Source organism: Coloeus monedula, assembly GCF_965178545.1.
Source record: "Coloeus monedula genome assembly, chromosome: 1".
In the NCBI taxonomy this organism is placed as follows: domain Eukaryota; kingdom Metazoa; phylum Chordata; class Aves; order Passeriformes; family Corvidae; genus Coloeus; species Coloeus monedula.
In genome coordinates, this window is record NC_138781.1 from 5,128,258 (window position 1) to 5,145,057 (window position 16,800).

Sequence of the window (16,800 nt, forward strand, 5' to 3'; positions counted from 1 at the left end):
TGATTAATATTGGATTTGGAGAAGATGCATTTAATCCATTTTGTTCTGCTGTTTCAGAGACTCACAGGGGATAGAAGAATAACCTTGTGCAAATATTTGTCCTAGATCTTCCTTTAAAGCGTTTTCCTTACCATTTTGAAAAAAAAAAGAAATCAATTCAACTTTCCCCCACTAAAAATTTTTTTAAGAAACCTGACTTTTGTTTTTAAAGAAGCTGTTCAGTTGCTGGAGGACTTTGCCCGATCCATTTAGAATTAGATGATGATTATACAATCAATTAAACCCATCTGACATGCTGAATAAATACAAGTGCTTTATCATTTTAATGAGCTTATGTACTGTTAAGTATTTTTTTTAGTTCTTTGCATGTGTTTTCTGCATATATTACTGAATGCACATGCTTAAAGAGACTGTCACATGGGTGACCTATATTCGAAATACCAGAGCAAAGCTAAATAGGAGCTGTGAAAAAGTTGGATACAAGATAATGCTCAGGTATATGGTCACAGAGGAGCTGTGAGACACATTTAATGCCCACTGCTGCACCAAAACTGTCCTGCTAATCCCCATTTTAACATGAAGCACACTGAGATTATAACACATGTGAGTAGCCCTACTGTGTGACACGATGGCAGGAGGGCATGAGATTTGCTACTGTCTATGTGTGTGCCCAGTTGCAGATCAGTAGAATACAGCTAAACATATTTTATGCATAGTGTTCTCCCTTATATTGCCACCTTTAATGGCTTACACCATTTTTTACAGAATAGGAATCTTAACTGTTACAATTTTTTTATGTATGATGGCACCAATTGATATTTAGGGACTGAACAGAAAACTCAGTCCAGTGTTTCCAGTGAAAGTCCGTAACGTCAGGACTTTTAAGATTTGTGTTTTAGTGGATTTTAGGTGTTTGAGGTTTTTTAATAGGCTTTGGTGCCATCTGCATCTTCATCTGGAGAAAAGGGGTAGGGAATGCCAGTGGAAGACACTAAACATTTATTTCTTCTGTCAAGATATGGCCTAGAATGCCCAGTCCCATTGGGCTAGGTGTCTTGGGCAGCAGCATTAAAAAAGAGCTGTTGTATGCCCTGAACTCTGTCTCTGATGGCAGGTAGAGCCCTGGGTGAGTACAGATCTGAGAGCTATAAATCAGAGGCATTGCTGTCCTCCACAGAGATTTTGCTAAATTTTATTACAAGTGTCTTCTTTATTACAAAAGGTAAGATCTATGTTCTAGCCCAGATCATCACAGTCAAGAGGCTGTTGGTAATAACTTAATTTATCAGGGGAAAAAAACAGCCTCGTGTCTCCTTTACTGTCAGACAGGTCAAAGTTACTACACAGAGTAGTTAGGTGGGAGTTTTTCTGTTCTTTTTTGCTGAGGGCAATTTGTTGTTTAGTTCTCAAGGCTTGTGCGATTTGCCATGGATAGTGAAACACAAGGGAAGTTGCAGCACAATTACCTTTTTTAGCTGATAAAACCAAGTGGTGGCATTTTTTTAATCTCCAAAATGTCATGGGCAGGAAGAGATGAGGGGTATGAATGGAACAACCACCCTCCTTCCAACTAGAGAAACAAGGAGTGTGGCATAATGTTGCCCAGAGAGGTTGTGGACTTCACATCCCTGGGAGTGTTCAAGGCAGGTTGGATGAGTCTCTGACCAGCCTGGACTAGTGGAAGGTTTCCTGGTCATGGCACAATGAGCTTTAAGGTCCTTTCCCACCCACACCATTCCATGATTCCCTAATCTGCTCCTCTTCCACTGGAAATGGCAGGGGTTCAAGAGTCCTGTAGCACAGCTTAGCAGCAGTCCATACTTGACTTAGTGAGTGAGGATTCATCAAAGGACACCCCGTGATGAAAATTATCTTCATTCTGAGATTGTCCTGAGTGCTCTGCTGTTTCTTACCTCTTCCTTGGTCTGCACACGAGGCTGCTCATGCACAGCCCAGTGCTGCAGCCGTGACTCACACGAGCAACCCCAGAGCTGTGCCCCTGCAGTTCCAGCTGTCTGCTGCTTGCTAATTCTCTTGCTTCTTTGGCCACTCTCTCCCCCAGGTACACTTTCACTGGCATTTACACTTTTGAGTCATTGATAAAAATATTGGCGAGAGGATTTTGCATGACAGAATTCACCTTCCTTCGGGATCCATGGAACTGGCTGGATTTCAGTGTTATTGTTATGGCGTAAGTAGCACTCCTTTGTATTTTTCAAGGGAGTTATATGCAATAGAACTTTTAAAAAGATTGTCTGGATGTTCCTTTTTTTTTTTCTTCACTCAAGTCTTACTGAAAATGAGAAAAGGCTGAAGTGTATTAGGAGGGAGGTGTTTTTTTTCCTGAGTGGTTTCAGAGGAAGAAGTCAGAGGAATTCTCTGAATTCACTACGCTATTTTGGAGAAATTATTTACTCTCTCTGTGCTCCACAGAGAGAGCTGTTTGTAAAATATCTGTAATAATATCTGCCTATCTAATGTAGTTTTGGGAAGCTTCAGACCCCTGAATAGAAAGTGTTGTAAGTGTGACTGAATACCCACGTATTTAAATCCCTATTTATACTCTATCTATCCATAACATCATCAAAGCTGTTTTCACGCCCCTCTCTTCACAAACCCATTTCACCTGGAAAGTAATTACTGTTTTACTATAGGGAATTAATTTGTAGTCCTCTGAAACTTGTTATATATCTTGGGAATAGAAATTGGCCCCCACCATGATATTCCTCTTCAGCTGTATGCTTCTGCCTAGATTATTAGAGTTCATTGAGGGCATGTGGGGTTCTGGTGATTCGAAGGAGGTGATGGATTTGCAACATCCAGACAGCTAAAAATACACAGGGGTAGAGGAGCAGTCAGCCAGCACTCACAGGGGACTCGGGGTCAGCCCAAGCTCTGGCCAAAGGCAGATGTCTGACACTGTTGGCACCTCCAGCTAAGACAGAAATCCAGATTTTATTCATAGTCACAGAAGAGAGAAAATCAAGCAAAGAATGCGTGTCTTCTTGAACTGAAAGCTGGTAGAGATGCCTCAAAGGCTCCACTTCCTAAACATGGAAGGATCTGACCTGATCTCCTTGGTTTTTTTCTGCTTAATGATACCTGTATTCAGTTCTGGGTTTGGATTAGTTCTCGCTGCCATTTTTAAATCCCATAATTCACAGCATTAAGTGAGATTCAAGTGTGTTAGCACTGGCATTTCAGCTGAACTCTTGGGGCTGTGAAATTTGAATGGAACCAAAATCAGGACAGAATATTCAACCAAAGTTAGCTCAAGCACCAGTGAGGGCCACTGAAGCTGAGTGGACAATTCTGTTAGGGTGCAGGGATCAAGAGCAGTATTCAGGAAGATTTGGATGATGCTCTTGGTCATATGGTTTAGTTTTAGGCAGTCCTGTGAGGAGCAGGGAGTTGGACTCCACAATCCTTAGGGGTCCCTTCCCATAACTTGAGGTATTTTATGATTCTTTGGTTTTTAGCAGCATTTAGCAGAACAGCATGAAGATGTGTAAAACCCATGTGAACTTCCTCAGGAACACTCCTGTTTATTTCAGTAGCCTTTGGATCAAAGCCAGCCCTAGGCCAGGTCCTGGTATCTGTTACTGCATTCCTATGGATTTGGCGGAACTGACATCTGGCCACTATGATAAGCTTTAAAAAAAAAAAAAAAAAAATCAGTGCAGATGGGGAGAATTTTTTGGAGGTCAGCACACATTAGGTATTTTTCTCAGCTAAACTTTTTCTCAAGCATTGCTAAGTGCAATTCCCCTGCAACATTTAGGGGCAGGACAACACCATAGAGTCACCAGCCTGCTCTCCTGTCTCCTGTCCATCAGGCAGGTGGTAAAAGCAGGGTATGGTTGTTCATCTGTTTGTGAGGTGGGACATGAGTTTATTTGTAGGTCTCAGAATTGAGCACAATGTGGAGAATTTCTGTGCATGGGTTCTCACTTTTCTGGAAGGAAGGAGGCTTCTGACAGTAAGGTAGAAAGGAGCAGAGAAAAGGGCAAGAGGAACCACAGCTTCCAGCTTTGACCATGAATCTGCTCCACCTCATCTTCTCAACTCAAGCAGAGGTTGAGACATCACCCCTGGCTCTGGGAGAATCTCAGAGTGAAATTCAAGTCTGAACAGCCAGTGGGGACCACAGTCTGAATATCCCTTATATTCCCTCCACATAATCTGTGGGTGTTTGGGATGTAGGAAGCAGGAAAGATGTGAAGGTTTGCACAGACCTTAATTACCCACAGAGGAATTACTCACTCCCTGTTGGCTGGAACCAGGATTTGGTGCCCACAGGCTGTGGGTTTACCTCTTTTTTCTTTTCTAATTCTAGACTTAAATGGCCACTCAGTGCTCCAGCCCAAGGATCATGAAAAATCCTTAAGGCTTTTCTAGTGAGAGGCTTGAGGGTCTGTGCTTTCTTTCCTAACTGCATTTAAATTTTCTTTCCAAATGATATTTCACATCTTAGTTAGAACATCCCTAAAACAGGGGGACCTGCAACTATGAACCATCAAGCTTCTTAACATCAAACTTTTCTTTGTATCGAACTATCTGTTCAGAACCAGCATCCATTCCTATTGTTTCTTACTTTAGGGCATATTATAGTAAGCCTTTCAGAATGGAAAAAAAAAATGGAATTCTGGAGTGAAAAAAGAAATAGGAAAGTGTTTCCTTGAGCCCACAGGCAGCAGTGAGAGAGTTAAAAGTGGCTGCAATATGATCTTCATACGCACAATGAAACCTCCTTCCCAAGTATGCAAGCAGCAGATAGTACAGAGCATTGGATAATGGAATCTATTCTGATATGATTTAGCCTTCATACAAATCCAATTTGCAAGTAATTTAAAGGAAGATGGATCACACAGGTAACTCTGGTGTTGTCTTTGCTTGTAGCCTGTGTGCTGCCAGAGGTGTTTCTGTATCTGCAAACAAAGATGGCCTGAGGATTCAAAATGGAGGAGCCTGATAAGGGGCCATGAGATTCAGATGGATCGAGGGTTTTGAGCTATCAGAAAATATGATTATTTCACTGATGGATGTTACAGTGGGAAGACCATCATTTGCTTTGGAGTTATTGCAAAACAGCTTCCTGTGTTCTCTTTCGGGCAGAAACAGCACAGATTGGGTCACAGAGAGTAGTTTTAAATAGCACACTGGAGAGTAAGGACTGTAGGTTTCCAGGGCTTTCCTCCTGTCCTGTGCTGGTGGACCCAGCCATGGCTTGTGTCCCTCTCTGGGACCATGGATGGGTTCAAGGGAAGTGATGAAACTGCTCCTGTTTAGATCCCTCTCTCCCAGACTCAGGAGTACTTGACAGGACAGGTGAGGGAGAGGCAGCTGTAACTCTGGGTTGGAAAGTGCCCAGTCAAAATCTTAAAGACAGTAAGCAATTCCTTGGATAATGGGAAAATTCAGGATGGGAATTCCAGTTGCTTCTCACTCACTGGTACAGAAGAACTGGTCAGCAGCAATTTGATCGAAGAAATGACCAAAATAAACCTTAATTAACTATTACAAGCAGCAGTATTATTTGCTTCATATGCTTGTTCATGTATTTAAAATGTGTTTTTACAAATCTCTAGTCAGCAAAACCATATTCCCATCCTATTGCTTCTCCCCAAATTATTTTTTTCCTCCACCTTTTGTGCTGCAGAAGAGTTTGGGAGAGAAGCACAGGGTAAAGCTGGGGAGGAAACAGGTAAATCGTTGCCCAGACTCCCCTATGAGATTATGAAGAAAAACAATATTGTTCTTTCAGGCTATAATCTGGATTAGTAGATATGGAGAGGATGCTTTGTCCTCCCCAGCGGCCTTTGGACAAAGCCCACTTAAGCAGGCTTTGTACAATAACCAGGTGAGTTTTTTCCTTAACATGTAGGAACAAATGCCCCAAAGAAGTAGGGCAGTTGAATGAAATTTGGTGGAATTTTAGAAGTGAAATTCAAGGGTCCAAGACTGGCTTGGAGGAAATAATTTTGTACAACACCGATAAAACGAAAATCATTCCATGAACAGAATGTTCCCTCCTGGGAACATTAGCTCAGAGGTGATGGGTCTCCAGGATGACCAAAAGAGGCATGGCAGGGAACAGCTGGGATTGGTATTTTAATCATAAATAGTTCTTTTAGTAGGATGGCAGTTATATTCTTTTATACTCCATCTTCCTGCAGCCAGAGGGCATGAAATTGAAATACAAAACAAAATACAACTTAAAGCATCTCTTGAACCCAAAATTTGCTTTACCACAGAATACAGCATCTTAAACTAAATAACTCAGTTGAAATGTTTGCACTATTTCGCTATGCTGTCCTATTTGTAGTTTTCAGAAGCTATTATGTGAAAATTACTTGAGTATTCAAAGCCTTTTTTTTTTAGAGCAGCAAAATAATTCTTAATATCTCCAATAATGTAAAGAATTTTTTTCTTGTTCAACTACATGATGGTAAAAATCTTTAAAGTATTTATGGCTGAACAGAACAATAACAGAGTTTACCCAGTAGTTTTAAAGAATTGATGCCTATTAGAAAAGTTTAATAATTCAAGTAGCATTTGAAATGATGTGCACTAATAAAAACCCCAGGGCAAATGGCATCAAAGAACAGCCTGAAAAGTGGATGCACCTCTCATTCGGCTGCGTTCGCTCCCACTGTGTATGAATGCTTTCTTCATTCAGACAAGTCTCATACTCTATTGTATAATTCCAAATAACTGTGACTTAATTCTACAGGTATGTAGGAGAATTTGTGAATGTAGGCAGTGTTTCACCTCTTCGGACTTTCAGGGTATTGAGAGCTTTAAAAACTATTTCAGTAATCCCAGGTAAGACGCCCTGATCCTTACGTTTTGGCTCTCAGCTACAAGTGATTCTTTCTCTGTCTCTCTTTGTCCCTTTGATTGTTGTTTTTCTGGCTGGTGTTTTGTCATTGTCTGTGTGTGACTTTCCCTTGTTACAGATACATAACTGAATTTGTGGACCTGGGCAATGTCTCAGCCTTACGAACGTTCAGAGTACTGCGGGCGCTGAAAACAATCTCAGTCATTTCAGGTGAAAATCAGGTTAAACACTCGGGCTGCAGTTAAAGCCTACATGCCATTTCCACGAGTAAACACTGTAATTACAAAAGACTTAACCATAGATACTGATCAGGAAATGGAGGAATGTAGGGAATGTGACCTGTCAATAGAATACAATTTTATTATGTTTTTCCAATATGGTTTTTGAGGGCAGACGGAATGAGAGTGCCTCCAAAATTACGGTCCTCACAAGTGCTACAGTAAGAATGGTGGCTCGTGAGTCACAAACATAAAGTGCTCATTTGTGAACCGTATGAAAATGGCAATGAAAATCTTTTAAAGCCTTCGGATATTGATTTTGAAAAATGGAAGGTTAATGACCTCAAAATGCATATTCATGTTTAAGGGCACATCGATAGAGGAATCTAAATCTGTGCTATGAGCTGACGTTTCAAGACCGCAGGCACAGATAGCCTAATTTGTCATGGTGTTTATCCATTTGCATGTGATAGAAACACTGCTGAAATTTTGGGCATTGAAGAGATCAGAAAACATTTCATTACTTGTTTTGGTAGCTTCAGCATTTAATCAACTCATGTTTTCATACATTTTCAAGGATATGATTTCTCCCCTCTTCCCCCACTCCAAAAAAAAAAAAAAATCAGTGTTTTACTACACATCTGGTGGTGAAAGAAGCTCTTTATATAATCTCTTACTATTTAAATATATATATATATATTTTATTAAGTAATTTATGCAGAGATTAGTCCACTGAGGACTAACCATATGACAAACTTTCTTGCTGAGCATTATCTATGGACAGGTCTCATTCAGCCTCAGTGTTTAACATCTCCAACCTGCATGACAAGGTAGAGAAGGTAGCAAAAGCCATGCATGGTAGATCCTATCCGTGATAATCCTGAACAGATGTTGGCAATTACATATCAAAAATATTCAAAACACCGAGAGAACTGCTCAGATTCTCACTCACAGATCTTTAAGGTTAGAAAGGCTTTTCTTCCCACTCTGTTATGCACATCCACAATACAATACAAATCTAAACAAATTCTGTGGTGTAAACTTGCAGGGACATGTATTAAAACTAATCACTAGCACTCCCATGGGGTATAAACTAGAAATGGGAATTCAGAAATAGAGGTGTTAAGAAAGTATATATATCTGGGTCTAGAGTGTGGTCTCTCATCCCACTACCAAAGTAATGAAAATCAGGGGAATTCCTGGGAAAGCAAGGTACTTTTCATTGAAAATGTATGTCCAAATACAGATTTTAAAGAATACTCTAAGATGATCATTCATTAGGTCCTTGAAATCTGTCTTAATTTTTGTCTCTAAGATTTAAAGAATAATCTATTGGCAAAAGGTTGTGGTTTTTTTTAAGGTTCTCTAATTGAATTTCCACTGAGAAAGGATTTTTATTTTCCTTGGGAAACAAAGCTGAGCACAGCTTTACAGATCATGTGAGATGGTAGTGGCTAATCAGAGAGAAAGCCAGAGTTTGTTTCCTAGATTCCTTTGCTAGCAATTTGAAGACTAGACTTGGAGGGACATCCATCTCCAGGGGACACCTTTCACCTTACATCTTGTCTCAAGCTTGAGCCTCTTCAGAGCAGAGCCTGTTAGTTTTTCTGAGTTATATATATAACAATTTTCTGCTGTCCTGTATCAGAGGAGGAGCTGAAGCTTATTTTACAGCAAATGATAAAATTTGACTTAGTCGGGAAAAATTTGAGTACTGAGATACAAAAAACCAGATTCAAATACACCAAAACCCTTCAGTGATATTAAACACTGAGCTGTTCCATTTGTTGGTTAATAGGGAAAAAAACCCAAAACAAAAAAACAAGAGGAGTATTATTTACTCAAGTAATACATAATAACACACATTCTCTTCTTTCATTCTGACTGAATGTTTGATTAGTTTTTTTGATAACTGCATTTTTATGTACAAGTCCCTAAATTATTTGGTGAGATAACTGCATGAAGATATGCTAATCAAATATCTGGCCTTTGATTTTATCATCAAGATTACCTGTGCCCTGAGCATGTTTAAATTACAAATGTGGAGAGCTACAAATTGCCATAGCTGCCAGTGAAACACAGACAAGGTGGGGTTTTTTTTTAATATGAGCAAATACTTTCAGAGTAGTCAGTTCATCTTTCATTTAGGCACATATATTTTAAAAGATATATTGGGCATGATGCTGTGGTTTATCTGGAGATGAGTCTGAGTTTTTAATGATAGCATAGGGTTATGCTGAGGTGAAATATTTTCCCCCAACAGGCTTAAAAATGAAAAGATGGTGAACATTAATATCTTTCATGAGATTTTTGGGGTAATTGCAATAGGAAGGAAAAGGTGGTTGTTATTTTGGCTTCCTCTTTCACATCCCAGGTGAAAAACACCAAGTTGTACTCTCCTTTGAAAATATCTGAGCTTTCCCTCAATAAAATTGATCACTTTTCCATCAGGTACTTCTATTTGCACAAGCGCACTTGAACTCACCGTGCTCAGTGAAATTGCTTACGGAAAGCCACGGGCCAAGTCCTCCGTGGTGCAAGGCTTCTGTCCAGCAAAGCACTTAGAGGCTGGTTTACAAAGGCATTCTGCTTCACTTGGAATCAATGAGTTTCTCTATTGACTCCAGAGGGAGTCAGTAAAGCTGACAATTAGTGCTTTTAAAAATCTCACCTACCTTTAATGTCTGGCTCTAAGTGCTCAGGCGGGCACAGGGATATTTAGGGGGACACGGGCTTACAGGGCTGAAAAAGATCTCCTAAACTCAGAGTCCATTCCCCTTGCCCAAGGCTGCATTTAGTGCAGCTCAAGCATGGCATGATATTTATTGCTTAGCTTCTTCAAGCAGTCCTTCAAAGGTGGAGGTCCCAGGGTCTTCCTGAGAAGTCCAGGAACTGTTCCAGCAACTCACTGCTTTTGTCATTAGAAGAATTGTCCCGGGAGGATGGTTCCAATCCAGATCCAACAACACAAGTGTGTTGCATCTACCAGCAAGCTTCCCTCTCAGTGGAGAGCTGGGGCTCAGTTTGGGTGCCATAATGCCAATATCTCCCTCTCTAAATGTCCATGGACCTGCAGCTGCTGGCTCTGAAGCCAGCCTCCCTCTCTCTTGCTGCATTATCAGCTCTCCCTTTTTTACTCTGGGTCTGTGTAAGACATCAGGTCAGTGCCTTACCTCCTGTCGCAGCCCTTAACATGCCAGAAGATCGTCATGGAACCACTCAATTTTGCCTCTTCTGCACTAAACACACCTATTTCTTCCTGTTTTCCAGTTGCCCACGATATTGAGAGGAAAACAAGCTTTGTACAGGTTCAGGTGCTTAGAAATTTTCTCTATGGGAGCATTTTAAAACCTTTAACTCTCAGTGATTTGATTTACTAATTGGCGTCTTGCGCGTTGCCACGGCAACTGGATTCATTTGTTTTTCCATCTAGATCGGAACCATGGTCAGCAGCAGAACAACCCACTGAAGCCATTCATTTATCTCCCATTACCTTCCCATTACCAGCGTATCCAAATCCCAGTGTGCTCAATAGGAACAACAACAGAGGGTCTTGAATCCTATTTTATCCTCGTGGAAATCACCGATGTTTTTGAGAAGTACTAATTGAGATAACATAAACCCTGAGGTACACCCTCTCCATTAAAAGACCACAACATGCAGGCCATCACCATCATTATCATCATCATCATCCCCAGGATTTTGTAAACTGCCTGTATCCAGAGAAGCTCCACTGCTCTTTCTGGAACAGGCGTGTACACCACGGGCATCTCACACGACACGACAGGATACCGGGGAAAGGTGACCTCATAGAAAATTGGGCCAAGGCACTTTGGGGCCTGATCCAGCTCCCATTTAAGTTAGTGTGAGACTAAAGGCTATAAATAGTGCTGTGAATGTTATCCAGTGCCTCAATGATAGCCAGAACAGGGCTTGGAGAATGAGAATTAAGACTGTGTGGAGGAGACTGACCCTCGTTCACTGCTTCAGTCTCGCTGGAGTCCTGCTGCAGAGAGATAGATGTCACCCTTTTGGTGGGTAAATCAGTTAATTCAAGAAGTAACTACCCCAGAGGTCAGAAAAAGATGACATATTTCTGTTTTCCTTGGAGACTGGCATGGCAGTCACTTCTCCACGCAAAGCCAGCGTGCAGGAATGCTGACACCAATTCGTGTTTACCAGCATGTTGTTAAACTCTTTGCTGCCCCATGTCTCAGTAACTAATGACAAAATACACTCATCAAGGGTGAGCCCTTCTCTCCCTACACACGTGACTGGTGCAGACATTTACAGGACAAAGGTGTACCCTCAGGGAAAGGAATGGGCTTGGTAAGGACAATCCTGCTGCAAGTCATTCTCTCTTTCTTTTCTTTTTTTTTTTTTTTTTTTTTTTGGTGGTTTTTTATTTTTCTTTTTCTCCCTGCTTGTTTCCAGACCGTGCATGAACGTGTCTGATGTTCTGTAGGTGATTGCCAACATCTGGTATGGATGTCATACTGAATTATGCTAATACTTCCTCACATCTCGCATAAGGAATGGATGGTGTTTTGGCATCTTGCCATTTGTCATTGTTTGGTGTTGCTTGCATTTTCTATGGTTTCTGCTTTGCATTTGAAAAATGATTATTTGATTAACCTCTGAATGTGATAATTTCTACCTGCCTTAACAGGAATGTTTGGGCCAAATTCTTCTTGCTCTCTGCAGATGTCAGGCTGCCTATACAGCCCTCATTCCACTGGTTTTGGATCTCGTGGTGTTTTTCATGTCATGCAAGCAGGATTTGGCCCAGAGGTGTGGAAAGAAGTCAGTGATTCAGAAAAAGCCTGTTACTGATTTACTCCACAGGGAGTAATCTATAGACCCATTGTCATTAACGGGTGTAGATGTTACTCAGCTTTGGACCAGATCCTCGGGTTTTTTTCTGCATGCTGCCTGGTTTGATGTTTGACTTGCAAGAATTAAGTAAATGCCTTTAATGCCCCATAAATAGTATCTTCTATTAAGCTATATTGCAGTGCTCTCATTGGCACTATTTCAAAGAAGGATTATTTATCCAGAAGATTTAACCGCGCTCTAAATTTGAATACAGCTAGCATTGCTTTTACAAAACATGGGATTGATAAAGAGAGATGCAGAGCACCTGCAAGAGGTCCTGGGTGCCCTTAATTCCCCCCTAGCCCTTCCATTTTGGAGGCACAGAAAGTTTAAATGAACAATGGATTTAATATTTTAGTAAGCCATGGCACTTAGTTGTGTCAACCACCTTGATGGATGCTACTTAATTTTCTGAGAAAATTTTGTTTTTAAAGGGTGAGAAAAAACAGTTCAACTGGAAGTATGACACTTTCCAAATGGTTTTTCTGGAAAGTTTTAACAAAGGTCCAGGAGGCAGGGTACAAGTTATTTTTAAATGGTCTTTAATTACAGAAATTGTATTACTAAAGCATCATCTTAAATTGTTCAGAAGCTTGTAAGTTGTGAAAACAAAAGAAAAAAGAATTTAAAAGGAACTAAAGCAGAAAAACCTCCCATAAAGAAATATTTGATACCTGCAAGGAATGAACTTGTAAAACTAATAGTATAGGATTGCTATTCTATTTAAAACTCCAGCAAGTAATCTGGGAGAAAACATGTTTCATGAAATGACCTTGAAATTGGCAACACTGAGGCCTGATTTTGAAAACAGATAGTCTTTATTGGTGACTAGAATTTCGTAGGGTTTTTTCCCTAGTGTTATCCCTATTCACATTAGGACTGCTGTTGTCCTTGCCCATATGAGCAAGATTAATCAGTGCACTTAGATGATACAAACACAAACTCCAAGTTTGTATTTGTGTAACAGACAAATAAATGTTCTGCAGGGATTTCACAGGGAGTATGGCAGCAAAAGAACTTGTGGGTATTTTTTTCCTGTTCTGAAGACTCAATTTGCATTTGGATTTCCCAAGTTTACCCAACTTCAGTGAAGCAACATCTGTGTATTCAAAGGACAACCAATGATAAGAATCACTGAAAATATTTCAGATTATTAGATTAAATAAAATTTTAAAATTCTAGTGCATTTGCAAATCTTTTTCCTCACCTCACTACTTGTTTAAGACCTGGCTGTCTTAAAGGTCTTCAATGCTTGGCAACGGTGACACCCCAGAAAGTCCTCTCAGAATTGGACTTCATCTAAAATTACTTCCCATTCAGGTAAAATTTTTATTCAAGACTAGATTAGCAGAAGAGGGTTCATTTTTATTTAGGCATCAAAACAGGTAGCCAAGCCTACAGATGGGTTCAAATATTCAAAGTCAGCCTTTTTCAAAGTATCTGAGTGGAACTGACCTCATTTGTAAAATCTCTTTCTGGTGAGGAGAGGTAGCATGAAAATCCAGCTTTTGCCTAATGTTTGTCCTGAAATAATTTATGCTTTATTTTTGAGCAGAGCAGGGAGCTGTCTAACCTCGCCCTCTTAACCATGCCACAAACTAATTTTAGAGAGGCAAACAAAGAATTTTATAGGCTAAGCTCCCCACACCTGCTGGGTCAGTGCCTTTTGGTGAAATGGGCCATTTTACAGATGTTAATATGATTCACAGATTAGCAAAATCCTATGCAGGAGTGGAGTATTTCAGGCTGCTGGATGCAGGGACTGATGCACCTGTTGGCCATTCCAGCAGCTCATCCTCATTGGAGAAACTCTGACATCCCCTCATTCTAACCACAGATTTTTAAGCAAAGTCAAAAGCTAATTTTGCTTTCCTGTGAGTCCTGAAGTACATTTTCATATTATTTCCAATTGCACAGCACTAGCTCAGCCTTTGTGGCTGCCAAACTCTTGGGGTGGAATTCCAAGGAACTGAGATTTAATGTGTATGATCATATTCAGTGAGCAAATCAATGTGCTTCTGAATATTGCCCAGGAGAATTCCTCCTGTTTCCTCTTTTCGTTTTCTTTTTTCCCATTCAAATCAATTTCTCTTGTTGCTGCCACACTGGTGACACAGATTATCAGAAGCAGTTATTACTACTTACCAGTATTAATTGAATATAAATAGGAAAGAAATGACAAAATTGCCACCAATGTGCAGTTGATATTAATGTCCAGCTACAGCACACCAGTTTAGAAGGGAAGGGTCTTTTTTTAAACGGGAATGGGGTTTTCTGTTGTAATCATGTAACATTCAATCAGCTCAAACACTACTGATCTCCAGGATCGCTTCAAAAGCAAGAAATATCATTTGAGAAAACTGTATAATTATCTGTATCAGAATATTTATGGAAGAATAAACTGAAGGTAGTGTTACAGGGTGAAGTAATAAAGGAGAAGCTAATTTGTGTGACCCAAGCCTTTGGTGTTATGCAATAGGATGATTTAACTACTTTGGCAGCATATTATAAAATGATTAACTTTTCCCAGGTATTGTTGGAGCCTCAGGTTGTTTCACTCGAATAATTTCCACTGCATTTATTTGATTGCCAGTATTTGGCTTTTTTTCTAATCCCAAATTCTTGTTGTCTTAAGCAAATGAATTGAAGGCAGAGGAATTATTCATGTGAGGACAGCATGTTGGATTTGGCACTAAAATATGTAAAATAATCAGGGAATAAACAGCATTTCCATACCTCTTCGTCTGTTTATGTCAGGGATAAAGCTACCAGAATCACCTGAGAGATTTAAAAGTAATTCATGTTCTCAAAATTCAATGGGATTTAGGCTTTACTGCCTTTACTGCAGCTCCATGAAAATATAAAACACATTCCGTATTTTCTTTATCCATGGATATTTTTGTATCTCGCTGTCCCTCCATCCAGTGCTTTCCCTCCATTTTTAAATCAGTGTTTGTGCAATGCCAGGACTTTTGTCCAAAAGCAGACCAAACTATACATTCATAGTGATCACTCGTCTCTCGTTTCTGATGTCCAGTTGCAAACACTTCCTCAAAGCCCTTCCAATTTCCATTTCCATGGAGATTTTCATCATGAAAAGCAGCTGTCTGCAGACATATTTCAGTCTCTCAGTCTATAAACTCTTGGCTTTTATCTCCCTAGGACTGAAGACCATTGTAGGGGCACTTATCCAGTCTGTTAAGAAACTTGCAGATGTGATGATCCTGACCGTTTTCTGCTTGAGTGTCTTTGCCCTCATAGGCCTCCAGCTCTTCATGGGCAACTTGAGACACAAATGTGTCAGGGATTACACCATGTTTAACTTCACCAATGGCTCCTTTTACTTGGATGGTAGGATGTGGAACAACTCAGAGGAATTTCTTAGTGATCCAGGTAAGCTCTTCTTTGTCCTGTAGTCTGGTTTCTGGTCATTTGAGGTTTTATTTTTTGTTTGTTTGTTCTGTGTTGTTTGGGGTTTTTTTTTTTTAATTATATTGACTAAGATCTGTATGTGAGTCAGCAAAATGTGACTACTGGCTCTTCATGATGTCAATGTGGTTTTGAAAGACCTTGGAAGTTTTTTCTGAATCTCTATGGTGCCTTCCTAGTTCCTGCTGAAGGTACTTCTGGTGCTTCCTTATGATGTCCTAGTTGCGTCACTGATGACTTTCACAGTTTTAGGGTGTCTTATGTATTTTAAAACTCTCTTTCCTGGAATTGAGCAATCACATGAAAATTTAGCTCTGCGTATGTGGGTCTGGTTTGCACGTTGTTTCTCTGAAGACATTTTATATCTCTTGCCTTTTCTAGCAAAAGTTCAAAATTTGAGTTAATGATCTTAAAACCAAAAGGTAAAGCAGAGCAATTCAGTCTTTATTCATCTGAAAAATCCCAAGAGAATTCTTCTAAGGAAGTCTTATGCTGTTTGGGCCCTAACTCATTACTGGGTTGGGCCATCCTGTACGTGACCAGTGACCTTTGGTATTTTATTTATTTTAAAAAGAAAAATGACCACATAGTCAACTCATTAACTGGAATTTTGGTTGAGAGACAGTGACACAGTGTCATGGGGTACCTCTGCTCTGACTGTGTGGACCTTACAGTCCTACATCTCCAGCCATCCACACTGTAAAAACCCCACATCTGACTCATGGAAGTTGCCTGGCTTGACCCAGGGCCCTGTTGAACCAGGGATTAGGCCAAGGGCAGCCCCACCCTTCTCCACTGGTGACTTCTGGACCTTCTGCTCAGTTCCTCTCCCTGTGGTCTGAGCAGCGCTGGAAACAGTGGTGTTAAAAAGGTTTTGTTCAAGGAATAAAAAGCTTGACATGGGTGTCTTTAAGGCATGATGTGGTTGATGCAGCATTGTCACAAAGCTCTGGCTGAATGGGGGTTGTCTTTGGAACTGCCCCTGACCATCAGATTATGTGTCCTCTCAATGCCCCTGTATCAGAGGCCCTTATCAGCTGAAAGGGGAAAGAGCTCTTGGACTTTTACTGGATGATGTGGAACCTGCTGATTACCCTATCCATGTTCCCTCGAGTTCCAGCTTGGAAACATGGAGTGAGGAAATAGCAAAGGTGTTTGTGCACCTGTGGTGGACTAAGGCACTTCAGGGCTCCTCTAGCCACAGATAACTGAGAGCTGTGTGAGGTGCTGCTTTCCCCTTGTCACAGAGGCATTGAGGGATAAAACAGTGATGGCTGGAAGCATAAAGCCCTGCAATAAAGGTGAAAGGAAGAAATGGAGCTGTGGAGATAGTCTGGCTCTGGAAGTGGAAATAGGGTAAATGTGACACAGGACAGTCTGTGCTAAAATACAGATAATGTCAGGGCCAGCTGCAGCATTGCTTTAAATGCAAGGAAT

At 40.5% G+C, this 16,800-nt stretch overlaps 1 protein-coding gene across 1 annotated transcript in view; it reads left to right on the forward strand.

Moving 5' to 3' along the window:
• The window catches only part of LOC309582350 (sodium channel protein type 5 subunit alpha-like), a gene marked incomplete at both ends in the record, with an annotated part of 170,831 nt that overhangs the window by 8,860 nt on the left and 145,171 nt on the right, over positions 1–16,800 (forward strand). The window contains 3 exon segments of the mRNA XM_082297449.1: positions 2,063–2,191; positions 6,960–7,051; positions 15,097–15,327. Coding sequence (XP_082153575.1) covers positions 2,063–2,191; positions 6,960–7,051; positions 15,097–15,327 — 452 coding nt within the window.